General features: G+C 56.9%; 1 protein-coding gene across 2 annotated transcripts; it reads left to right on the top strand.

The window, feature by feature from the left end:
- The first annotated feature begins 203 nt into the window (after positions 1-203).
- On the top strand, positions 204-24,028 carry LOC125368079 (aggrecan core protein-like). Of its 2 annotated transcripts, XM_048368935.1 has the most exons (17): positions 204-273; positions 1,318-1,701; positions 2,050-2,224; positions 2,904-3,031; positions 3,424-3,717; positions 4,481-4,840; positions 5,549-5,723; positions 5,882-6,009; positions 7,144-7,437; positions 9,334-9,549; positions 10,122-13,400; positions 17,725-17,838; positions 20,994-21,152; positions 22,033-22,115; positions 22,525-22,669; positions 23,522-23,704; positions 23,949-24,028. In XM_048368935.1, exons 1-17 carry the CDS (start codon positions 204-206, stop codon positions 24,026-24,028), a joined length of 6,267 nt encoding a protein of 2,088 aa, XP_048224892.1. The 2 variants fall into 2 exon arrangements, with proteins under 2 accessions (XP_048224892.1, XP_048224893.1); XM_048368936.1 differs by lacking the exon at positions 17,725-17,838 and having other exon boundaries at positions 10,122-13,390; positions 20,975-21,152.
- Positions 24,029-24,663: the final 635 nt, after the last annotated feature.

Here is a 24,663-nt window from a genome sequence, read left to right as displayed (position 1 = left end):
TGTTGATATCATCCAGAAAGACCCTCGCGGGCACCCCCCAAGCCAAGCACGCCAGGCTGACGCGCAGGGGGACAGGTCTGGGGATGCCAGAGGGGTCCAGGCACAGCCTCCCCCTCCCCGCTGTGGGCGCGGTCACAGGTCCGAGGTCACCTCCCCGTGCCTGGGCAGGCAGCTAACACCATCGCCTCTCTTCCAGGTGAATGATGACCACGTTACTCTTGATTTTCGTGACTCTGCGGGTCCTTGCGGCAGCTGCAGCGCAGGAAATACCTGGTGAGGACAACTGCCCCGTAGGCCCTAGGTGCTGGGTTCTGAGTTTTGGGTACTGAACCTAGTACTGATCTGTACAGAGACACAGTTACACACACATCCCCCCTTCCTGGCCTTTCTGTGGCCCCACACACCTGGTTGTGGTGTGCACACTGACACACGTGCATGCATGTACACACACACACATCCCGGGGCCTCACGAAGACCCTCCAGCTCTCAGCTGCCTCCCTCCAGACTGTCACCTAGACCTGCCACAGCTGATGGGGGGAGGGGGTGGTGAAACCAGAGGGGAGGACAGAAGCACCGAGAAGGAGACATCGGAGGGGCCGAGAGGGCAGCCCCAGGGAGTGGCACACGGCCCAGCCCGGGTTCAATGTATTTCTTTCCTTTTTTTTTTTTTTTTTTTCCATTTTTGTTGTTGTCAGCTGTGGGGCAGTCTTGAACTCAGGGCCTAGGTGCTGTCCCTTAAGCTCTTTTTGCTCAAGGCTAGTGCTCTACCACTGGGAGCCACAGCTCCATTTCTGGTTTTCTGGTGTTGGTTGGAGATTCTCTCCTCTCCTCCCTCCTCTTCTCTCTGCCTCTCTGTGCGTGCCTCTCTCTCTGTCTCTCTCTCTCTGTCTCTCTGTCTCTGTCTCTGTCTCTCTGTCTCTGTCTCTCTCTCTCTCTCTCTCTCTGTGTTCTGGGGTTTAAACTCAGGCATTTTCACTTGCTGCTTCATTTTTCAGTTAGGACCTCGTGTTTTCACTTCACACGCACCACTCTGCCCGGCCCTGTAGACTTTGCTCTCGCTGAGCTGACTCTGGGCTGTGCTCCCCCTCCGTAGGCCCCGCAGATACTCTGGGATCACAGGGGTGCGTCGCCACACGGGGCCCGGTTGCTGTCTTGAATTGCAGAACACATGGGGCTCATGGGGATTGCTCCCCCAGGGGCATTCCTATCCAGATGCCCTCCCCAGCCTCTCAAGGGAGCCCCGTTTCTAGAAGCACCCACAGGGAGGCTGGGCGGGCCTCTCTAGGCCCTGACAGGTGTGTCCCTGCCCCTTCACAGACCACGACAACTCTCTGAGCGTCAGCATCCCGCAACCGTCCCCCCTGCGCGTGCTCCTGGGGACCTCCCTCACCATCCCCTGCTACTTCCTCGACCCCGCGCACCCCGTGACCACGGCCCCGTCCACCGCGCCGCTCGCCCCAAGGATCAAGTGGAGCCGAGTGTCCAAGGAGAAGGAGGTGGTCCTGCTGGTGGCCACCGAGGGGCAGGTGCGGGTCCACAGTGCCTACCGGGACAAGGTCTCGCTGCCCAACTACCCCGCCATCCCCAGCGACGCCACCTTGGAGATCCAGAGCCTGCGCTCCAACGACTCCGGCGTCTACCGCTGCGAGGTGATGCACGGCATCGAGGACAGCGAGGCCACCCTGGAAGTCGTGGTCAAAGGTGAGGGGGGGCCCAGGGGTTAGGACTGGGGGTGTCCCCTCTTATATAAACACACACAAGGGCGAGGACCCCGTGGCCTGCCCCGGGGGAGGGGGGATGGGGTCATCCACATGTCTACCTGAGCTGGTCCTGGAAATGGTTCTTCCAGGGACCCACCAGGCCCTATTGCCTGGGGTCCTGTTACCCACTGGGCCCTAGCTATTCAAATAGGAGCTCCCCCATAGGGTAGTGAGCTCCCCACCCCCGGCAGAGGAGCACAAACAAATGCAGGCAGCAGCCCAGCCCAGGCAGTCCCTGAGGTCCGTGGCTGGAGCTTGGGCCTGAGCTCCACCCCGACGCGCCCGGCAGGCATCGTGTTCCACTACCGTGCCATCTCCACTCGGTACACCCTGGACTTCGACCGGGCGCAGCGGGCCTGCCTGCAGAACAGCGCAGTCATCGCCACAGCCGAGCAGCTGCAGGCTGCCTACGAGGACGGCTTCCACCAGTGTGACGCGGGCTGGCTGGCCGACCAGACCGTCAGGTGAGCCCGCCCAGAGGGGCAGAAAGCAAGGCAGGAAGGCACCTGCTGCCATCCCCAGGAGTGCATCCCCAGGGCGTGCACCAGCCACACACACACACACACACACACACACACACACACACACACACAAAATCGCTAGGCTGAGACTGAATCCTAGCATGCTGGTACACACATCCATGCACACACACATACAAGCACACACATGCACACACACACAGGGCATGTGTGTCATGTGGTCGAGTAGACTTAGTGACACTGAGCCAGGGCCAACCAGCAATGACTGGCCCCCGGGCCAAGATGACCTGCCTTTTGTTTCTCTGAATAAAGGTTTATCAGCACACAGCCACCTTGGTTTGCACACTGGCTCTGCTTCGCCTCCATACAGTAGCAGAGTGGTCATTGCTAGGACCTAGTGGCCTGGGATCATTTAAGTTTCTATCTGTCCCCAGTAGCGCCAACAACTGGTATTCAGTCCTGAGGAGTCTCTCTAGTGCTGATACTCAGTCCTGAGGACTGCCACTAGTGCTGGTACTCAGTCCTGAGGAGTTTCTTTAATGCTGGTACTCAGTCCTAAGGACTGCCTATACTCACAAATTACCGTGAACACACAGAAAAGAACCCAACTCTGAGCAGACTCTCCCCACATGCCAGTGTCACACCCTATTTTGGTCTCCTGTAGGTACCCCATCCACACACCCCGGGAAGCTTGCTATGGAGACAAGGATGAATTCCCTGGTGTGAGGACCTACGGCATCCGAGACACCAACGAGACCTACGATGTGTACTGCTTTGCGGAGGAGATGGAGGGTGAGGCCTCCCTGCCCCTGCCTGCCTTTGCTTTAGTGTGGTGGTGCATGCCTGTAACCCTAGCTACTTTGGAGGCTGAAGCAGGAGGATCAAGGATCATCAGTTCAAAGCTCATTAGACTTCCCCCTCCTGGTGGGATCAGGTACAGCCAGCTGCTGGGCAAGGATGGTTCTGAGCCAGGGAGATTTTCACCAGCCATTTCCTCCATCCCCTCTCTGCTCTTGGTCCAGTGGCTCACACCCGTCATCCTAGCTACTCAGGAGGCTGAGATCTGAGATTCAGTCCCATGGACCGGGGGGCCTTGGGCAGTTAGCTTTGGCCCAGGACCCTGCGGGAGGCAGATGGGGCAGGGAAGGAGGAGGCCCTCGACCAGCTGGCTGTGTCATCCCCAGGCGAGGTCTTCTATGCAACATCCCCGGAGAAGTTCACCTTCCAGGAGGCGGCCAATGAATGCCGCCGGCTGGGTGCCCGGCTGGCCACCACCGGCCAGCTCTACCTGGCCTGGCAGGGCGGCATGGACATGTGCAGCGCGGGCTGGCTGGCCGATCGCAGTGTGCGCTACCCCATCTCCAAAGCCCGGCCCAACTGCGGGGGCAACCTGCTAGGCGTGAGGACCGTCTACCTGCACGCCAACCAGACCGGCTACCCGGACCCCTCATCCCGCTACGACGCCATCTGCTACACAGGTGAGGGGCACTGGCTGGAAAGTTGGGATTCACCACACCAGCTTGGGAAAGCCAGAACCCTGGCTCGCCATCGACTAGGAATCTGGAGGGTGCTACTACCTGCCCTCTTTAATAGAATGTGTTTAAAAGGAGGACTGGGCGTGGTGGTACACACCTGTAGCCCCAGCTACTCCGGAGAATCCCAGTTCAAAGCCAGTCTGGGAAGGAAAAAAAAAAAAAAGCAAGATTCCATCTTAACGAACAAGCCGGGTATGGTGGAGCACATCTGTGGCCCCAGCTACGTGAAAGGCATAGGGAGGGGGGTGGAAGTCTAAGACCAGCTGCGGACCAAATCAAGACCCTATCCAAAAAAACAAAACCAAACAGCTACACAAGGACTGGGGGACATGGTTTAAGTGGTAGTGCACTTGTTGTGCCAGGCTCTGAGTTCAAGCCCTCGTATGGCAAATAATAATGATAATAATAATATCAATAAAAATAAAAGGTCAAAGCAGTATTGAAAGAATAAGAAAGAGTTGGACAAGAGCGTTACCTTGACAAATTAGACTTCATTTCGTGGTAGTGGTGGTTGCTCCAGTACTAAGGTTCGAGCTCAGGGCCTGGGCGCTGTCCCTTAGCTTTTTCACTTAAGGCTGGTGCTCAACCACATGAGCCACTGCCCCACTTCTGGCTTCCGGGCAGGGAGATCTTTGGAGCTAGGAGCCTCGAGCTCCAGCCAAACCCAGGTCACTAGGTTAAGGCTCTACCCGGCCCCCTGTTCCAGGTGAAGACTTCACGGACATCCCAGAAAACTTCTTCGGAGTGGGAGGCGAGGAAGACATCACTGTGCAGACCGTGACCTGGCCTGACCTGGAGCTGCCCCTGCCCAGAAACACCACGGAGGGCGAGGCCAGGGGCAACGTGATCCTCACAGCCAAGCCCTTCTTTGACCTCTTCCCCACTGCCCCAGAGCCTGGGGCCCCCATCCCACTGACCCCTGAGACCATCGGGCCCTGGGGCCTTCCAGAAGAATCCACACCCAGGCCAGGCCCTGCCACAGCCTTCACCAGTGAGGACCTGGTCGTGCAGGTGACCATTGGCCCAGGCGCGGCCGAGCTCCCAGGGCAGCCCCGTCCATCGGGGGGTGAGTACCACACTGGGCAGACACCTGGGGGTACATGGGGCCTGGGGAGCATGCAAAGTCAAAGAATGATATTTTGTGACACAGGAAAGTGATACGAATTTCAAAAGTCAGTGTCTGCAAATGCAGTCGGAATACAACAAAGCCAACCCCATTTGTTTGTTTGTGGCTCACTTAGGCCAAACTGGAGCAACAGGACTCCTATGGCTCACAAAGCTTGAGTGGACTCCAGGCAGAGCAGTGCCCACCTGTAATCCCGGCATTTGGGAGGCTGAAGGGAGAGGACCTTGAATCCCAGCACAACCTGGGCTACCTAGCAAGACCCTGTCTTAAAAAGAAAAAAAAACATAAAAGCATGGTATAGACCCCCTCCAGAACGTTCTTCCTGCTGCCTGGCTGTGTTCTGTTGCTCAGTAACATCTGGAAAGCTTGGGTGTCACCTACCACAGAGTCCAGTTGCTCCCCAAACATGAGCCTGTGAGCAGGAAGGACATTCTGATGTGGCCTCCAGGGGGCTTTTGGGGGTACTCTCACCAACCTCCACCATCACACACACACACACACACACACACACACACCCTCATCCAGTGGTCACCCAACTGCCAGGATAAATCCTATTTGTCACCACGGAAGAGGGGGGCCTTGGCATTGAGTAGTCCAAGGGCACTGAGAGCCGACCTCTCTCCATCTCCCCCCTTCCTCCCCACCCAGGGGTGGTATTCCACTACCGCCCGGGGTCCAAGCGCTACTCACTGACCTTCGAGGAGGCTCAGAGGGCTTGCCTGAGCACCGGGGCCATCATGGCCTCCCCAGAACAGCTGCAGGCCGCCTATGAGGCGGGCTACGAGCAGTGCGACGCGGGCTGGCTGCAAGACCAGACGGTCAGGTGAGTGGAGTGCCTGCCCCCCCCACCCCCCGCCTCCCAGCCCCAGTTCAAATCCCACCCCGCCACCCCTCATTTATGATCGCAGCTCTCAGAGAACCCAGCCCCCACCACGGCCCTCATGCCTCCATCTCACCCCCGTCCCCCCTCTGCTGGTGCAGGTACCCCATTGTAAGCCCACGGACCCCATGTGTGGGTGACAAGGACAGCAGCCCGGGGGTCAGGACCTACAGGGTGCGGCCATCAACAGAAACCTACGACGTGTACTGCTACGTGACCGAGCTTCAAGGTACCGGACCCCCTTCTCCCTGGCTGGACCCTGCATGGGCCAGGGCCTGAGAGGAGAGATGGAAGGAAGAAGGGGGGCTCCCACCCTCCATCCATGCGCCTCTCCCTCAATTCAAGCCCCTCTGCCCTGTGAGATCCCCAACAGTGCAGGGGATCCCAGCTCCTTCGGCAAGCAGTGAGTTCTGTGGGTAAATCCATCCATTCATCCTAAACACTCTGTGCACATGGGGCTTCCTGCTGTCCCCGTGCTTAGAGGCAGAGCAAAGGCCCCGAGAAGTCCTGCAGTGAGCTCCCTCCTTAGCTGCCTTATCCTGCCCTGGCCAAGCTTACCCACCCACAGACCTTGATCTGCTCCTGACCCACACAGAAGGCTTTCTGAGTCTTCAGTGAGATGCGTATGGGAAGTGCCAAGCACAAGAAAGTCTTGGGTGGATGTGAACCTCCCGCTCCCTAACCCCCAGAGATCCCCGACTCCACCCTGGGTGAGCTCACAGGGGATGGGGAACACAGCAGCCATGATATGGGGTATCTATCTACCTTCAGAGAGCATCCAGGCAAGCTGCTTCTCTTAGTCCGGAAGGGGAAGACCTAGGTGTGACTGGAGAACCCAGGAAGGAGGGAAGGGCAGAGGCCTGGTCCCTGTGGCCACCTCTGCCCAGCTGGGTGGTGACACTGCCTTTAAAAAATTTTTTTTTCTTAAAGCAAGGGTTGCCCTGAGTCTCAGGAAAATCTAGAAGTCCAGTCTAGTACAAATCAAAAAGCCTTTGAACCACCTACTTCACAGAGTCCCAGGAAATCTTAGGGGTGTGGCCTGGTGGGTGTGGTTGAGCCGAGATGGGAGCCTATAGGAAAAGAGATGGACGTGGGTGTGGCGTGTGGGGGCGTGGTCTTTGGGGGCCTATAGGAGTGGAGGCGGAAGTGGGTGTGGCATGTGGGCGTGACCTGTGGGCGTGGCCTAATTGGCATGGTTGAGCAGAGATGGGCCTATAGGTGGAAGTGGGTGGGACCACAGCGCTGGGTGGGCGTGGCCCTTGCAGGGGCGGGGCCGTGACCTGAATCCCGGCCCCTGGGCCAGCCTGGCTGCACCTGTGTGGGGAGGTGTCAAGAAGGGTCACAGCACTGCCTCTGTCCCCAGGGGAGGTGTTCTTTGTCACCCGTCTGGAGCAGTTCACCTTCCAAGAAGCCGTGGCCTTCTGTGAGTCCCAGAACGCCACCCTGGCCTCCACCGGGCAGCTGTATGCGGCCTGGAGCCGCGGCCTGGACAAGTGCTACGCCGGCTGGCTGGCAGATGGCAGCCTGCGCTACCCCATCGTCACCCCGAGGCCCGCCTGCGGCGGGGACAAGCCCGGTGTGAGAACCGTCTACCTCTACCCCAACCAGACCGGCCTGCCCGACCCGCTGTCCAGGCACCACGCCTTCTGCTTCCGAGGTAAGGCCTTCTCCTCCCGGGAGACCCCGCTACCCCAGGACACCCCCCCCTCAGGCTGCCACCCAGCAGAACAAGGACCCAGACGTCCTAATAGGCCCAGCACAGCGCCGAGCTAGCCTGACTTTAGACACTGACAAGGAAAGATAAACATAAAGTTCCTCACAGAGAGAGAGAGAGAGAGAGAGAGAGAGAGAGAGAGAGAGAGAGAGAGAGAGAGAGAGAGAGAGAGAGAGAGAGAGAGAAGAGAAAGAAAAAGAAAACAAGCCAGACCTGAATGGAATCATGGCTCTGCTACTGAATAGCTGGAGTGACACTGGGACAAAGTGAGTTAACCTCTGTGTCCCTCTGCTTCGTGTATAAATGGTGACCAGATAGATCCCGCTTCAGAGACAGTTGGCAACGTACAAAACTATCTATCTACACACATGCACGGATGCCTGTGTGTCCTATGTGTTGTGCTCATTTGCACATGCTTGTAAATATATACTTGTGAGATTAATCCAGTAATTCTTTACTAAGCACAAAACCATTCAAGGTTTGGAATAGTAGGCATCTAGTACCGCCCATCAGTGTTGGGTGTGGCCCGGGCATTGGCCCCTGATGGGACAGATGAGCTCCCACAGCACCCCCCCCCTCCCGGGTCAGGATGTGCTGTCTAGGGTGTAGACTGCAGATCAGCTGGGACCACATTTCCAATCTTCCCCGTGCCTTGGCAACTTCCTGCGACTCTAATTCATTTCCAAATAAAGTTAAGGGAAAAAGAAAAGAAAATAGAAAACAGAAAGTCCCCAAGTTTTCCCCAGATCTCCAGCATCACCTTCCAAAACCCCATTTCAAGCTCAGCCCCCACCCCTGCCACCAGCCTGGAGAGGAGCGATCCCCTCCCCTGGGAGATGATGAGGCCCTTGGGCCAGGAAAATTCCCAGGTGTCAACCCCTTCCTACCCACCCAATCCTCAGTGCCCTCGGCCTTTGCTCTATCCCACACAGGAGTCTGTCTCCTCCTCGTCTTCCACGATTGGTTGTTTTTTGTACTTTTTAATTTCTTGGCCTAAACTCAGCACCTTGAGCTTTCTGAGCAGACACTCCACCACTGGAGCCACACCCCAGCCCTTCCTGTGCATTATTTTCCAGATGGGGTTTAGCATTCTCCTCAGGGCCAGCAATCCTGCTAGTTATGCTTTCCATGTGGCTGGGATGGATGGCAGACTTGAGCCGCCAACACAGTTGGCTTACTAAGGTGGGGGGATGGGGGGTATCTCACAAACCTTTTTGCCTGGGTTGTCTTTCAATAACAGCCTTCCTGATCTCTGCCTCCGAATAGCTAGGATTACAGGCATGAGCCACTGCGCTCTGCTAGAATGAGTTTGTACACAAACTCATTGCCTTTACGGTAATCCCCGGTAGGCACGGCAGACCACAGGAGAGACGCAGTGGTATCCTCAGAGGCCGGTACTCAGGGAGATGGTGTGACCATGTCAGGGGCCGCTCTGAACGGGCAGTTCCAGAGCCACCTCCCTGAGCTCAGAACTCCCCAGCTCCTTAAGAAAGGCCCAGTGGGGCTGGGAATGTGGCTCAGTGGTAGAGTGCTTGGCTTGCATGCATGAACCTCTGGGTTTGATTCCTCAGTACCACATACACAGAAAAAGCTGGAAGTGGCGCTGTGGCTCAAGTGGTGAAGCGATAGTCTTGAGCAAAAGATGCTCAGGGACAGTGCTCAGGCCCTGAGTTCAAGCCCCAGGACTGGCAAAAAAGAAAGAAAGAAAGAAAGAAAGAAAGAAAGAAAGAAAGAAAGAAAGAAAGAAAGAAAGAAAGAAAGAAAGAAAGAAAGAAAGAAAGAAAGGTTTGCTGGGGTGGGTCCCAGCAGTCAGGGGCCTCATTATGCCCTCCCTTTTAGGTGTCTCAGGGGTGCCCTCTCCAGGAGACGAGGAGGAAGGCACCGCCACGCCACCTGTGGACATAGAGGACTGGATAGTCACGCAGGTGGGGCCGGATGTGGCTGCCGTTCCCCCGGGAGTGGACACGACCGTGGCACCCAGCTCCACCACTGAGCCAGAAAACCAGACTGCATGGGAGGCAGACTATGGCTCGCAGGCCACCTCCTCACCAGCAGGTGGGTCCCAGCCCCCAGGCCAGCAGAGGGAGCTTCCTGGTCCCAACTTCCTCCTCCTTCCCTCCCTTCTTCTGTTCTCCTCTCCCCCTTTCTACCCTGCTCTTCTTTTCTCCTCCTCTCCTCCCTTCTGCCTCTGCCCTCTTCTCCTTCCTTTCCCCTTCTCTCCTCCTTTCCTCTCTCCTCTTCTCCCTTCTTTCCTCCTTTCCTTCCTCTCCCTTTCCCTCTTCCTCCTTTCCTTCTCTCACTCCCACCCTTCTTCTCTCTTCTTCCTCCCTCCTTCTTTCCCTACTCATTCACGCTTTTCTTCCTTCCCTCCCCTCCTTCGTTCTCTCCTTCCATCGCTCCCTCCTTCACTTTTATCCCTACTTCCTTCCCTCTTCCTTCTCCTACTTCCTCTCCTTTTTCTTTTTCTCCCTCCCTCCTGCCCTCCCTCTCTCCCCCTAAGGAATTCCATTAGGAAGCATCCACACACCCAGCTCTGAGCTCTTGAGAAAGGTCTCGATGTGTAAGGAACCGAGTCCACTTCCACCCGTGAGCTCACCTTGTTTCCTTCTCCCCACCCCCCCCCCCAGGGATCCCTGCCACATGGCCTCCCATTGGCCCAGAAGCAGAGGGGGCAACAGAAGGAGCCACGGAAGGAGCCACAGAATTACCTTCTGCCACTGCCACCGTGCCTGCGGAGCCCTCTGCCTCAGAATCGCCCGAGGAGCCATCCACACCTTCACTCCACGGGACAGAGCTGCCTCTGCCGGGCTCTGGGGAGACGTCTGGGACTCCTGACTTCACAGGCAGTGGAGAAGCGTGGGAACGCCCTGACGCCAGTGGCCAGCCCTCAGGGGGCAGTGGGAGTGGACTGCCCTCAGCCGACCTGGACCTCCCTGGCCTCAGCTCCACAGCAGGCTCTGGGGAGGAAGATGGCGTGTCGTGGTCCAGCCGGCCTCCGGTTGGCAGGCGACCCCCTGTGGGCGAGGGCCCAGATGGCTCTGCCTCTGGACTAGAGGACCTCAGCGGGCAGCCTTCTGGAGATGGTCTGGACACTTCTGCCTCTGGAATAGAGGACCTCAGTGGACAACCTACTGGAGGAGAAGGTCTAGAAACTTCTACCTCTGGAGGATGGGATGTCAGTGGGCTACCTTCTGGAGATGGTTCAGAAACTTCTGCGTCTGGAGTAGAGGACCTCAATGTGCTTGCTCCTGAAAGAGAGGGTCTGGAAACTTCTGCCTCTGGAGTAGACCTCAGTGGGCTGCCGTCTGGAAGAGAAGGTCCAGAAACTTCTGCATCTGGAGTAGAGGACCTCAGTGGACTTCCTACTGAAGGAGAAGGTCTAGAAACTTCTGCATCTGGAGTAGAGGACCTCAGTGGCCTTTCTTCTGGAAAGGAAGGCCTAGAAACTTCTACTTCTGGAGTAGAGGATCTTGGTGTGTTTCCTACTGGAGGAGAAGGTCTAGAAACTTCTGCATCTGGAGTAGAGGACCTCAGTGGCCTTTCTTCTGGAAGTGAAGGCCTAGAAACTTCTACTTCTGCAGTAGAGGACCTCAGTGTGATTCCTACTGAAAGAGAAGGTCTGGAAACTTCTGCCTCTGGAATAGACCTTAGTGGGCTGCCTTCTGGAAGGGAAGGTCCAGAAACTTCTGCATCTGGAGTAGAGGACCTCAGTGGCCTTTATTCTGGAAGTGAGGGCCTAGAAACTTCTACTTCTGGAGTAGAGGACCTTGGTGTGTTTCCTACTGCAGGAGAAGGTCTAGAAACTTCTGCATCTGGAGTAGAGGACCTCAGTGGACTTCCTTCTGGAAATGAGGACCTAGAAACTTCTACCTCTGGAGTAGAGGACCTTGGTGTGTTTCCTACTGGAGGAGAAGGTCTAGAAAGTTCTACTTCTGGAGCCGAGGACCTCAGTGGGCTGTCTTCTGGAGGAGGCTCTGCTTCTGGGGCCCTGGACTTTGGCCAGCTGCCCTGGGAAACTCAGGGAAGTGGACAAGCTCCAGAAGTGAGCGGCCTCCATTCCGGATCCAGTGGTGAGTATTCTGGAATGGACTTTGGGAGCAGCCCAGCCTCTGGCCTTCCTGACTTCAGCGGCCTTCCCTCTGGGCTGCCAACGGTCTCCCTTGTGGATGCCACATTGGTGGAAGTGGTCACGGCCACCACGACCAGTGAGCTGGAAGGGAGGGGAACCATCAGCATCAGCGGTGCTGGAGAAATCTCTGGGCTGCCGATCGGTGAGCCGGATGCCAGTGGACTTGCTTCAGGAGCTGAGCTCAGTGGCCATGCGTCTGGCTCTCCTGACTTCAGTGGGGAAGTGTCTGGAATCTTTGGTACTAGTGGACAGTCACCTGAGTTTCCTGGCCTGAGCGGGGAAGCATCTGGAACTTCTGAGGTCAGTGGGCAGCCATCAGGATTTCCTTATGGTAGCGGGGAAGTGTCCGGAGTGACAGAGCCCAGTGGCTTCTCCTCTGGACAACCAGACATGAGCGGAGAAGCTCATGGAGTTCTTTTTGGTAGTGGTCAGCCATTTGGCATAACAGACCAGAGTGGAGAAATCTCCGGGGATCTTGATCTCAGCGGGCAGCCCTCAGGAGTGCCAGGATTCCATGAAACGATGCCCAGAGTCCCTGAGTTGGCTTCTGGGGCAGTGAGCGGCAGCGGCGAATCTTCTGGTGTTGTGTTGGTGGACACCAGCTTGGTGGAAGTAACCCCCATTCCATCTAGAGAAGAAGAAGGCCTGGGGTCTGTGGAACTCAGTGGACTCCCCTCTGGGGAGTCAGACCTGTCTGGCACCTCTGGGATACTGGATGTCAGTGGACATTCTTCTGGAACATTCGATGGTAGTGGACTCCCATCGCAGGCTCCAGAATTCAGTGGCCTCCCGAGTGGGGTGGCTGACATTAGTGGTGAAGCTTCAGGAGCAGAGGCCGGGAGCAGCCTTCCCTCAGGAGCCTTTGAGGGCAGTGGGCTTGCATCAGGCCTCCCCACCATCTCTTTAGTGGACAGACCGTGGGTGGAATCTAGAACCCAGGCCCCCACAGCCCAGGAAGCTGGAGAAGGGTCTTCGGACACGTGGGAGCTCAGTGGGGTGCCCTCTGGAGAACATTCTGGATCCATGGACCTCAGCGGGCTGCAGTCCAGCCTGGAAGCCAGTGTCAAGCCAAGCCCTCCCTATTTCAGTGGGGACTCTTCCAGCCCCGTGGATATAAGTGGAGAATCCTCAGCCGGCACAAGTGCCAGTGGGGACACCTCGGGGGCCCCAGACCTCACCTGGATCACTTCAGAGTTGGTGGAAGGCGTCATCGAACCAACTGTTTCCCAGGAGCTCAGCCGAGGACCCCCTGTGACCCACACACCACGGTTCTCTAAGGCCAGCGGGGAGGCCCTGACCTCTGGGGACATGAGTGGAGCCACGCCAGCCTTCTCCGGGGCTGCCAGTGGCGAAGCTCCAGAGCCTACCACTTCCACCTTCTCAGACGCCGAGCAGGCCAGTGCCTCAGGCCTGGGGGCCAGCAGCAGCCCTTGGGCCTTTCAGGAAGGTTCCAGCCTGGAAGTAAACACTGAGGCCACCAGTGGCTACGATGGGGACATGGGGGCACCAGTTGCTCCCTCAGCCTCTGGAGACAGGACTGAAGTCAGCGGAGACCTGTCTGGCCACACCTCAGAACCGGACACGGCCGTCACCACCAGCCTCCTAGAGTTTGAGCTGCAGACAGAGGGCCCAACAGAGGCACATCTGGAAGCCGAATCCTTGAGCCTCTGGCACTCAGGAGAGGAGACCCAGACCTCCAGCACAGCCACCGCCCCTACGGACGCCTCCAGCCCCACTTCTCCACGGGGATCAGGGGAAGCAGAGTGGGTCGATGAAGGTATTGTTGGGGCTACTTTCCCTCTGAATGTGTGTGCAGTTCAGACCCTAGGCAGCTGTGGTATGGGATGAGACCTTGTCGCTATAAAGTCTGGAGCACACACGGGGCACAGCGGCACAATCCTGTAATCCCAGCTACTAGGGGTCGGGGGTGGAGGGGGGAAGCCACAGGAAAAATGTGGCAGGCACATTTTCCCCACAACATTGAGACCACAGAAAGGCTTAGGAGTGGGGGGAAACCTTCAAGTTGAATCCTTTGGCTGGTTTGTACTTTTATGCTGAACTGAAGATCATTTTATAAGTGGATCGCAAAAGGTGCCTGACCCTTGGAAGTAAAACTTGGAGGAAATGTTGAATGTGGGGGAGTGTGGGGGGTGCAGCTGTGCCCTTCCCCATGGGGAATCCACAAGGAGTTCCTCTCTAACTCCATCAGGTGGCATCAGGGCCTCCATTCACTTGTAGGTTGTACAGCACACTCAGCTTAAGAATTACTTGTAGGATGTACGGCACGCTCAGCTTAATAAGAATTTCCCTCTTGAACATGAAGCCAGATTGCTGAGCTGAAAAAACAAATGCCCAGCACAGGTGGCTCACACCTGTCATCCTAGCTACTCAGGAGGCTGAGATCTGAGGATCATGGTTCAAAGCCAGCCTGGGCAGGAAGTGGAGCATTAGCTTTGAGGAAAAAAAAAAAAAACAAGGCTCAGGGAAAGTGCCCAGGCCCAGAGTTCAAGCCCTATCACCAACCAAAAACTAAAAAAATAAATAAAATAGAGCTAGATTTCCAGGGAGCCAGGACAGGAAGTAGCTGGAAAGTGAGAGCTATGTTCAACACTCATAGCCAGGGCCCCACTGGCCACAATGGTAGTGGTTCTCAGCTTTAAACCATCAAGATACCCAGGACCCATGATTCTGTGGAGCTGATTCTGTAGCTTTTGGCACTGGAGGGTTTTGTTTAAACCTCCATTTATCACGCATAGTGTCATAGGTTGGGCACTGAGTCACTTGAAGAATAACGTATACATTGTTGTTTTTCTGAACAGCAAACAATGTCATGGTGTTCCAAACCCTCTGCTATCGTAAATCTTTGGCATTGTCTTTGAACACAAAATGTCTTTGTTGGGGGGAGGGGGGGAGGAATTTGAGGTCTCCCATTTAGACACCAGCACGACTGTGTGCAGGTATCTCCGAATCTCTGTCCTGTACTGGGGACTCCTGGTTATTTTCTCTCCTAAAGGAGAGGTGCTGCTGCGGGGTCTGGTTCGGGATCAAACCATCCTTTTCCTTCCAGCTTCAGTAGTAGGAATAGGAGTTGGAAAACTCCAGCTCAGGAATGGTGGGTGAGCCCTGAGAAGGGCTGGAGCAGAAGTGGTGATGAGGTACTAAGAGTCCAGAACCCCATGTGTCTCTCCCTCCACATAAGATGGAGGCCCAGCTTCCTGTCTCACATCCTGACTCTTTCCTCCATCTCTTCTAATCGGCCCACCACGTGCCATGTGAGCAAGTCACACCACTTGTTTCCCTGCCTACTACGAATGGTGTAACAGTGCTTGTGTCATATGTATGTGGGAATCAGTTCATCATCGGACCAGACATTGACTGCCAACTTTCCTCCTTCCCTCATGAAGACTGCCATTGCCCTGCATTCTTTTCTACCTTCACCTGCTGTCCTCTTGTCCGGGACCCCCGCCATTTCTCCTGTCAATGCTGACAAAAGAATGTACCCCAGCTCTTTCCCTGGTTCTAGCAGCTGAGAGATACCCAATGCCCTTCAGAGAAAGAGGGGGATGTTCAGAGCCAGAGGGTCTCTTGCCACCAAAGGCAGAGACGACAAGGTATTCTGGGACTGAGTGGCAATGGGGGAAGCCCCACCTGGGATACCACCCAGTCCTTACTGTGACGATGCTGGTTCTGCCTCTCTGGCCTGCCCCCGTGGAACCCACAGAGTGGCCCTACCTTTCCTCCTCAGCTGTGAGCTCTGGTGCAGGAAGTAGCTCCTTCAATCCTCACACCCCTGGCAGAATACACAGAACACATACGGGCCTCATGCACTCTGGGGCAGGTGAAACGCAATCCCCACCTCCACCCGAGCCTCCCACCTTTCCCATCCTTCTCCCATGGGTCAGCCAGAGGCCCCAGAGTTGCTGTCTGGCTCTTCTCCCCAGAGGCCATCCCTACCCCTTGCTCTGTACAACTGCTTTAGCACATTGGCTTCATCCTCCTGGCCCAGCGCTTCCCAGCTCCCCTAATGGCGCTAATGGACACAGAGAACACAGCTCTCCCGGGGCAGGACAGCTGTCCCAGCTTCCACCCTGCCCACTGGCTCGACCCATTGCTGCTGTTGCTGCTGCTGCTGAGAGTCCTGGTGCAGGCTGGGAATCCAAGTGCATGCTGGGATTTCCATCCGTTGCTCCATGCCGTTTAGGTTTACTTGGAAATGGTTGCTCACTGGGAGCTCAGTTTCTAACCCCTGGTGTGTGCCTGGTGGAAGGCAGCAAAGGACTCCAGGGTGGGAGAGGGATGTGGAAGAACAAAGAGGAAGAAAGCTTCATGAACCATCCACAGAGCAAACCCAACTCTGACCCGGAAGTATTAGCTACCTACCCAAGCTTGAGGATCCAATGGGAAGTTCTCTTGCCCCTCCCACCAGACGGTGGACTTTAACAAGCCTGCTTTGCACTGAGGAAGAACAAGAACAAAATTCCAAAGCATACGTAGATTCAGGGTTCTGTTCCCCACCGGGGACACAGCTGCTGGATGCACATACGTGTACACACATACACACCACTGCCAACATGCCTTGGGCTCCCAAAAAACACCAGGGCTTGGCAACGTGATGTACCATAAACCAGGAGACCCCACGCCCCAGCAACAGGAGCTGCACCCTACTTTTCCATGTTCCTGGGAAAAAGAACCCAACACGCAGCAGGAGCTTTGAGCTTCAAGTACAAAGGGAGAGGAAGAGGTCCCTAGGGCTTCTGGCTTCTCAGAAAAGGTAGCAGAAGACCCAGTTGGGAGAATCTTTTCTCACTTCAGCTAATTGAAAAGTTGAAGCAAAGACCACCTGGAATCGTTTGAAAAAGTCCATCCAGAAAGAACACATTGGGACAGGAAGAATGGTTTTTTTTTTTTTTTTTTTTTTTTTTTTTTTTTTTTTTTGGCCAGTCCTGGGCCTTGGACTCAGGGCCTGAGCACTGTCCCTGGCTTCTTCCCGCTCAAGGCTAGCACTCTGCCACTTGAGCCACAGCGCCGCTTCTGGCCGTTTTCTGTATATGTGGTGCTGGGGAATCGAACCTAGGGCCTCGTGTATCCGAGGCAGGCACTCTTGCCACTAGGCTATATCCCCAGCCCCGGGACAGGAAGAATGGAAGAGAAGAGACTTCCTAAGAAGAGGAGGTGGTGGGTGGTACCTGCCAACATCCCAGGCTGGGACCGGCTGGTACACAAATTACACATTGCCCTCACCTCTACCCCACTGGCTTGGCCAAGCACTTCTGCAAAGCCCAGCTCACTGGAGAACCATTCTGAAGCCATTTCTACAGGACAGTCTACCATCTGACTTACTGAAGACAAAGCTGTCTGTAAACCAGGAAGTCCAGTGACTCTCATGTCAATACCCCAGGTGTTATTTTCCCATGGATCTGACCTCTGCAGAGCAGTGCCCGGCTTTGATTTCCTCCATCCTCACCCATCCTCGTCAAGCCCCATGTCGCCAGCCAGTCAAGATGCCGCAGCTTCCTGACATAGTCCCAGAGAAGGCACCCAACGCTCCTTCTCACAAAAGGCAGCCTCTGATTCCAGAAATTACCAGCTCTCTTCGAGACCTGGCTCCAAGACGCCAAACTGGCTGATCAAGAATCACATCGGAAGCAGGGTGCTGGTGGCTCACGCCTCTCATCCTAGCTACTCAGGAGGCTGAGATCTGAAGATGGTGGTTCAAAGCCAGCCAGGGAAGGAGAGTCCATGAGACTCTGATTTCCAACGAACCACCACAAAACCAGAAGTGGTGCTGTGGCCCAAAGCAATAGAGTGTTAAGCGTAAGCAAAAGAGCTTAGGGATGACTTTGAGGACCCACGTTCAAGGCCCACGACCACCACCACCACCACCAAAAATCACGTCCGGATCTTTGCGCCTCCATTCCAAGATGGCGGTGGCAGGATAGTAGCAGCAACAGCAGCAGTAAGGGTCCACAGGAAAACCAGCCTGTCCCCTTCCCAGGCCCTGGAGAGAGCAGAGGTGGCCCACCCCCATGGCCTCCACCACATTGGCTTGTGAGGCTCCAGCTGCCCACGGGAAGCTAATGGCGGCCCTTGGTTTCTTGCAGACCTTGATGAGTGCCTGTCAAGCCCTTGTGTGAATGGAGCCACCTGCGTGGATGCCATCGCCTCTTTCACATGCTTATGCCTTCCCAGCTACGGAGGGGACCGGTGTGAGATCGGTACGGCCGGCCAGCTCGGCTTCAGCTAATGGCACTAACCTGTGCACCCCTGCCCCACCCCCTCACTGCCCTGCCCTTCTAAACGCAAGCAGGCACTAGGCCCTGGCTGGGGCCCCAGGTCCATCGAGACAGCCCCTTCCAGGGGCCACAGGGTGAAGTGTGTCCCCACGGAGTCCCACTCTTGATCCTTCTCCTCCCCTTATCTCCCTTCCTCTTGGGCACCGGCTGACTATAGGAGAGACGCACAGGCTTGGCTACTTTTCAGAGATGGGGCTCTGGGAATCTCTAAAACACTAACCTCCTCTAGGACAAGCTGGGCACACACACGTCACTCCAGGCACAGCTGGTTCTGTGTGTCTGAATGAAGCCGGGGTCAACTCAGCTCGGTCAGGAACACGGCCCGCCCATCGCCACGTGGCTTGACTGGCTTCTGTGGCCCTTCTGTGGCCCAGATGGCATGGCACTTCCCAGGCTGCCTTCCCCCTTCTCCTGGGGCAGGGGCTGTGCATGGCCCCATCTTGCACGGGCGGGGACTGCTGTGTGTCACTTCCCCTCCCCATCACCCCACCACGGCTGCCCCCGGCTGCCACCCAGCCGAGCTGCCTTTCTTCCTAGAGCCGAGCTGCCTTTCTTCCTAGAGCCGAGCTGCCTTTCTTCCTAGAGCCAGGCGGACAGGTCTTGTGGCAGGGGATGAGGCTTGGCCTCCTCTGCTGGTTCTTGCCAAACCCTGGGCAGGTGTGGCGGGGCCTGGAGCCTCTCAGGGCCAGGCAGAGCCCTTGCACTTTCCCCGTGGTAACAGCTCGCTGGGCTTCCACCAGCAACTCAGAAAGGGCGAGAGGCAGGGGAAACTTTTGAGTGTTGGTGACCGTAGCCCACCCAAAACTCCAGCGTGCAGGGGCTCAAAGCCCTTTACAGTGAACTCTCCAATTGGACTCTCAGAAACTTCCAGAAAGCACAGCTGAGGCTCTCGGAAAACTAAGCTCTCTTTAGGCCTGGAGAATGTGGGGAGATAGTCAGAGAGCGCACATCTCTGTAGGCAGTGCCCAGGTTACAGGCTGGTGAAACGTCTCCAGAATTCTAAAAGAAAAAGCCTGGAACTGGGCCCCCCTCCCTTGTAACCTACCACTGTCTGCCCCCCCCTTCACCTCGAGACTGCATGTGACTAGTGTTTGGGGACTGGGCGGTGTCAGCTGGGCTACAAGAGTCTTCCTTCCAGAGTGCCATAGCATTTGCTGCATGGGGAGAAAGATCTGGACTAATCTGGAAAGATCTGGAATGCCCAGACTCTGGGGGAGTCTGTTGGACAGAGGTTGGGGAGGGGGCTATACAGGCTCTGCACCCCTACAGAGCAGAGAAAGAGAGACAGAGACCCAGCTGGCCCCTGGGTGCCCAGCAAAGCATGGCCACCCCTCCACTCCAACCCTGCACCCTCACACCGCAGCCCCCTTGCTAGTCTGTCTCTGTCCCTGGTCCCTCCACCCCGCATGGCCCCGTAAGCCACGCCCAGCAGCTACCCTTCTGGCTCAGCTTGCCCAGCTAACTCAGCCCTCAGGCACTGACCTCGGCCTGTGCTGGAGTTTCTGCCCTTGTCCTGGTGCTCAGCTTCCCTGGGGGCCACTCAGCCTCCCCCTCCCCCAACCCCAGCAGACTTCTGCTTTGCCCCGTTGGAGGGCACCAGCAACAGCAGGTGCCTGACTTCTGTCTTCTCCCTTCTCTCCTCTCAGCCTGGCCACACATCTACCCTGAGGGACCAGGGCTGCGTCCCTGGGACAGCCAGACCATTGGTGCTCACCCAAGTTGGGGGGGTGAGGCTGCCATTCACAGCCCCTCCCTGAACCCCAGAGTGTGCTGTCCAGAGGCTCGAGGGGAGAGGGGGAGCCCTTGGAATTCCCTCCATCTAGTACTGTGCAGGCCATTGCCAACCACTGGCTCTCATGGTGGAAACGGAAGTCCTGACTTTGATCACTTCCTAATGCCCATGGTGTGAATCTTCCAGTGGAGGCCAATTCCCTATACCAGTGTGCTGGCACCAAGGGCAGTGTTAGGAGGCGATGCCCAAGAACAAGCTGCCCCCAGCACATCCCTGCCTCTGTCCCCACCCTACCCTGGGGTCTGCCCCTTCTCCATCACAAAGTCAGAAGCCCCTCCCCTCATCCAGTCTGCCAATCAAAAGACGAGACAGAACATGGATCCCAGCTCCAGCCCGGAGCCCCCAGCCGCCACGAGACCCAGTGCAGATGCAGTTGTGGCCTCAAGGATCTGAGTGCAGATTTCATTCCTGGCCCTGCCCAGCCTGCCATGAACATAGCCCCTCTTCTCTGAGATCCCCGCAGTCACTCAGTCACGTTCCGCCTCAAGTCTCAATACTTCCCACCTTCCCATTGGGCTCTGCCAGCCTCCAGAACAGGCATGCACAGGCGGACAGCCTGGGATGGCAGGAAACTGCATCCAGGAAAGAAAAAGGCGTCCTTGTTTCCTAGACATGGACAGGAAATGGAAGTTCCCGTGGTGTTCCTGTGGCCATGCCTCTTGCCAGGAGCTGGTGGCTTATGCCTGGCATCCTAGTTACTCTGGAGGCTGAGATTTGAGGATTGCAGTTCAAAGCCAGCCAGGGTAGGAAAGCCCATGAGACTCTTTTTTTTTTTTTTTTTTTGGCCAGTCCTGGGCCTTGGACTCAGGGCCTGAGCACTGTCCCTGGCTTCCTTTTTGCTCAAGGCTAGCACTCTGCCACTTGAGCCACAGCGCCACTTCTGGCCCTTTTCTGTATATGTGGTGCTGGGGAATCGAACCCAGGGCCTCATGTATACGAGGCAAGCTCTCTCGCCACTAGGCCATATCCCCTGTCCCCCATGAGACTCTTATCATCTCCAATTAACCACAGGAAAAAAAAAAACCCCAAAGTAGAGCTATGGCTCAAGTGGTAGAGTACCAGCTTTAAGCAAAAAAGCTCAGGGATGCGCTCAGACCCTGAGTCCAAGCCCCAGAGTAAGCAGCAAAAACAACACAAACAAAACCAAGCCAAACTCTCTGCCTACTTGCCCCTCGTCTCTAGAGCATGGCATTTACGGTAGGCTGAGAAACTGTGTCCCAGGTAGGCAGGGAGCCCTCCCCCAGCTGGCTTCCCACCCCATTTGAGCCCCTGCCCTGTGTTGCAGACCAGGAGGTGTGTGAGGAGGGTTGGACCAAGTTCCAAGGTCACTGCTACCGCCACTTCCCTGACCGCGAGACCTGGGTGGACGCCGAGAGGCGGTGTCGCGAGCTGCAGGCACATCTGAGCAGCATCCTCACCCAGGAGGAGCAGGAGTTCGTCAACAGTGAGTGTGGCCCAGCCCCTGAGCTCTGAGGGGGTGAGGCTGGGCTTTGCAAGTCAGAAATCAGCAGACTGAAGTTGGGTGTGGTGGCTCACACCTGTAATCCCTAGCCACTTGGAAGGCTGAGATCTGGAGGATCATAGTTCAAAGCCAGCCTGGGCAGAAAATATGACAGACAGACTGCCGGGCTAGATTTACCTCCCCTGGTGCAGGGATGCTAAGCTTACTCCCATATCAGTGCTCCCCTTCTCACCCTCTCCCCTGGGCACCTGACCAGCAGGTGGCCAAGGTGGAGCGAGGGACATGGGCAAGCCTAAGAAAGTCTGTGAGACCCCTTTCTCCAATAAACTACTCAGAAAAAGCTGGAAGCGCTGCTGTGGCTAAAGTGGTAGAGTGCTAGCCTTGAGCAAAAGAAGTTCAGGGGTAATGTGCCCAGCCCTGAGTTCAAGCCCCAGGACCAGCAGGAGAAAGAAAGGGAGGGAAGGAGGGAGGGAGGGAGGGAGGAAGGGAGGGAGGGAGGGAGGAAGGAAGGGAGGGAGGGAAGGAGGGAGGGAGGCAAGGAAAGAAGGAAGGAAGGAAGGAAGGAATGAAGGAAGGAACGAAGGAAGGAAGGAAGGTAAAGTAGCAGATTGGACCCAGAAAGGCTGCAGGGTTCTGGTGCTGGTGTGGGAGTTCATCCCCAAGTTCTGGATTCCAGAGGAGAAGCTAGAGTCTTCAGGGCCAGGGACTGCGGCTGCACTCAGACCTGTGCATAGCAGCTTGAGGCAGGGGTCCACGCTGATCTGGGAGCCCACCACCTCCTTCTCCTCCATCCCCTCGGCTCCAAGGAGCTCCCACATCCCCAGGGATCCAACACCAAGTCTCCACTGCCTTCCCTCTGCAGAAAATGCTCAGGACTACCAGTGGGTTGGCCTGAATGACAGGACCATTGAAGGGGACTTCCGCTGGTCCGATGGACACCCTCTGGTGAGTTCAGCTGCAGCCCAGGGGAGGAGTGGGGTGAGGACACCCTCTTCCCCCCAGCCACGCACATTCAGACCTGGCAAAGCACTCACTGAGCCGGGCTACTGCCAGATGGAGCAGCAGCCCAGGAGGCAGGGAAAACAAGTCTCCATCCTTTCTGCCTCTGCGAATGGCCCAGAGTATCTCCCAGCCTGTTCACAAGGAGACAGACACAAAGCAACGGGGATGGTGGGTGCCTGGTGCAGACAGGGGAGGGTGGATTCCTGACAGGGATCCGAGCTCCCAGCAGCCAGGCGTTTGCAGCCAGGTTTCCCTCGGGAATCCTAGCCCCAAGCAAGGGGTCTGGGAGGAAGAAGGAGGCAGGAAAGGCCGGCCCCGCCCCTCCCTCACCCCTTCTCCCCTGCACCCCCAGCAATTCGAGAAGTGGCGGCCCAACCAGCCAGACAACTTCTTTGCCACGGGGGAGGACTGCGTGGTGATGATCTGGCACGAAGGGGGCGAGTGGAATGATGTCCCCTGCAACTACCACCTGCCCTTCACATGCAAGAAAGGCACAGGTGAGCGAGCCGGGCCCCAGGCCCAGCCGGGGGTCATCCGGGGAGAAGCACGCATCCTTCGGCTTCCAGAAGCAGATGGAAGTTGGCATGCGGGGCAAGGGCAAACTTGCTGCTGGGGATGGCGCACAAGGACCAAGTGGATTGACAGAGAGGAACCGTGTCGCCCACCTCATGGACACCGTAGTCCATCCCCCACTGCACCCCCCCAGCCCATGTCAGAGGCACAGACAGGCCCGCAGTCGCTCCTGGAGTGGGGACCTCCCTCAGATCCTGAGTCCATCAGGCCCTGAATCCCCTCCGCTTTATCTGTGGACATGGGGCATGACTTGCTATCCCACACACCCAAGCCTTTGTTTGGAGTGGTCTACCAGGCCAAAGGGCAACTTCCCCCACCTTCCTCCCTCCCTCCTTTTGTCATCTCTGTCCCCTCCCCTCCTCTCCCCCTCAATGAGGAATCAGAGAACTCTCCACATTCCTTTGTTTGTTTTCGGGGGTCCTTGGGCTTGAACTCAGGACCCTGGCGCTATCCCTGAGCTCTTGTGTTCAGGGCTAGCGCTCTACCACTTTGAGCCATAGAGCCACTTCTGGTTTTCTGGTGGTTCATTGGAGATAGGAGTCTCATGGGACTTCCCTGAGAGGGCTGGCTTTGAACTGCAGTCCTCAGATCTCAGCCTCCTGAGTAGCTGGGGTGGCAGGCGTGAGCTTCCAGGGCCCGGCTCACCTCCAGATTCTTAGCGCTGTGTTTGCCCCCAGCAGTCAGAGCTCAGTGGAGCTCCGTGACCTGGGCTGTCTTGTCCCCAGCCCACTTGGGTCCTCACAGACTCCCCCTTTCTATGGCTGTCTGCCCCCCAGTGGCCTGTGGCGAGCCCCCCACCGTGGAGCACGCCAGGACCCTGGGACAGAAGAGGAACCGGTACGAGATCAACTCCTTGGTGCGATACCAGTGCACCGACGGCTTCGTCCAGCGCCACGTGCCCACCATCCGGTGCCAGCCCAGCGGGCACTGGGAGGAGCCACGGGTCACCTGCACAGACCGTGAGCACTGCCCCCGGGGTTGGACGCCGTGCCCAGAGGGGTGTCCCGAGCCATCCTAGGGGCCCTGTGGGGGAGGGGAGGGTCACAAGCCCCCAGCCTGTGGCCCCTTGGTCCCAGCAGGTGCAAGGTTCAAAGACAAGTCAAGTCCAGAAGGGGAGAGGACACGGGCAGGCTGGGGAGGGCCTGGGCTGAGCCCCCACTTCCCCAAGAGTCACCCCGATTTCTTCACCTCCCTTCATCCCAGCCGCCACCTACAAGAGTCAACGGCAGAAGCGGAGCTGGCGGCTGGCAGCCCAGCAGAGCTGGCCCAGCACGGCACACTGAGAGAAGCTTCCAGAACAATGTACCCAGGATGCTGAGCCCAGGAGGCCCCGCGCAGGCGGCGTCCTCTCCCTGTTGCTTCTTGTCTTATAAGGAATCCCATTAAAGAAGGAAACACAAAATCCGACATAGTGTATGCCCTGCCCCACCCCCAAGCCCCCCCCCCGAAACTGCATCTAATCCCCCCCACCACCACCAACAAAAGCCAAAGCCAAGCAAATTCACTGTGACCCAGAGACTGAGTTCAGAGAAATTCTTCCATCTGTCCGTCTATCCTTCCGCCCACCGTGCCTTTCCAAGCAAGGACCAGCACAGGGACAGGGGAGAAGGGAGGGGTTAAGTTAAATAAAGAAGATTATTTTTTTGGTTTCTGGACTTCACCCAAGCCCAGTTGGGTTGCTCTTTGTTTGCCCCCCCCCCCTTCACCCAACGGAGAGCTAGGGGGAGGGGGGCTGGGACCCAGGGGAAGGGGCGGGGAGGAACTGACCAGTGCAGACTCCACAGGACCCCAGTTGAATGTACTAGACAAAAGGAACCAGAGGGCCGCATACCGCGTGTCACGGGTCAGGCCTAGGGGGTGGGCAGGGGCGGCCGGCCGACAGCCACCGGAGGGGTCTCCGCAGCCTGGGGGGGTCGCT

This window comes from Perognathus longimembris, chromosome 20 (genome assembly GCF_023159225.1).
Source record: "Perognathus longimembris pacificus isolate PPM17 chromosome 20, ASM2315922v1, whole genome shotgun sequence".
Lineage (NCBI taxonomy): Eukaryota > Metazoa > Chordata > Mammalia > Rodentia > Heteromyidae > Perognathus > Perognathus longimembris.
This window is presented reverse-complemented; position numbering and strand designations above follow the sequence as displayed.

Coding starts and splice junctions, on each gene's coding strand:
- LOC125368079 (XM_048368935.1), top strand. CDS start 204: ATGACCACGTTACTCTTGATTTTCGTGACTCTGCGGGTCCTTGCGGCA. Junction 274..1,317: donor TGCAGCGCAGGAAATACCTG/GTGAGGACAACT, acceptor GCCCCTTCACAG/ACCACGACAACTCTCTGAGC. Junction 22,116..22,524: donor GGTCCGATGGACACCCTCTG/GTGAGTTCAGCT, acceptor CTGCACCCCCAG/CAATTCGAGAAGTGGCGGCC.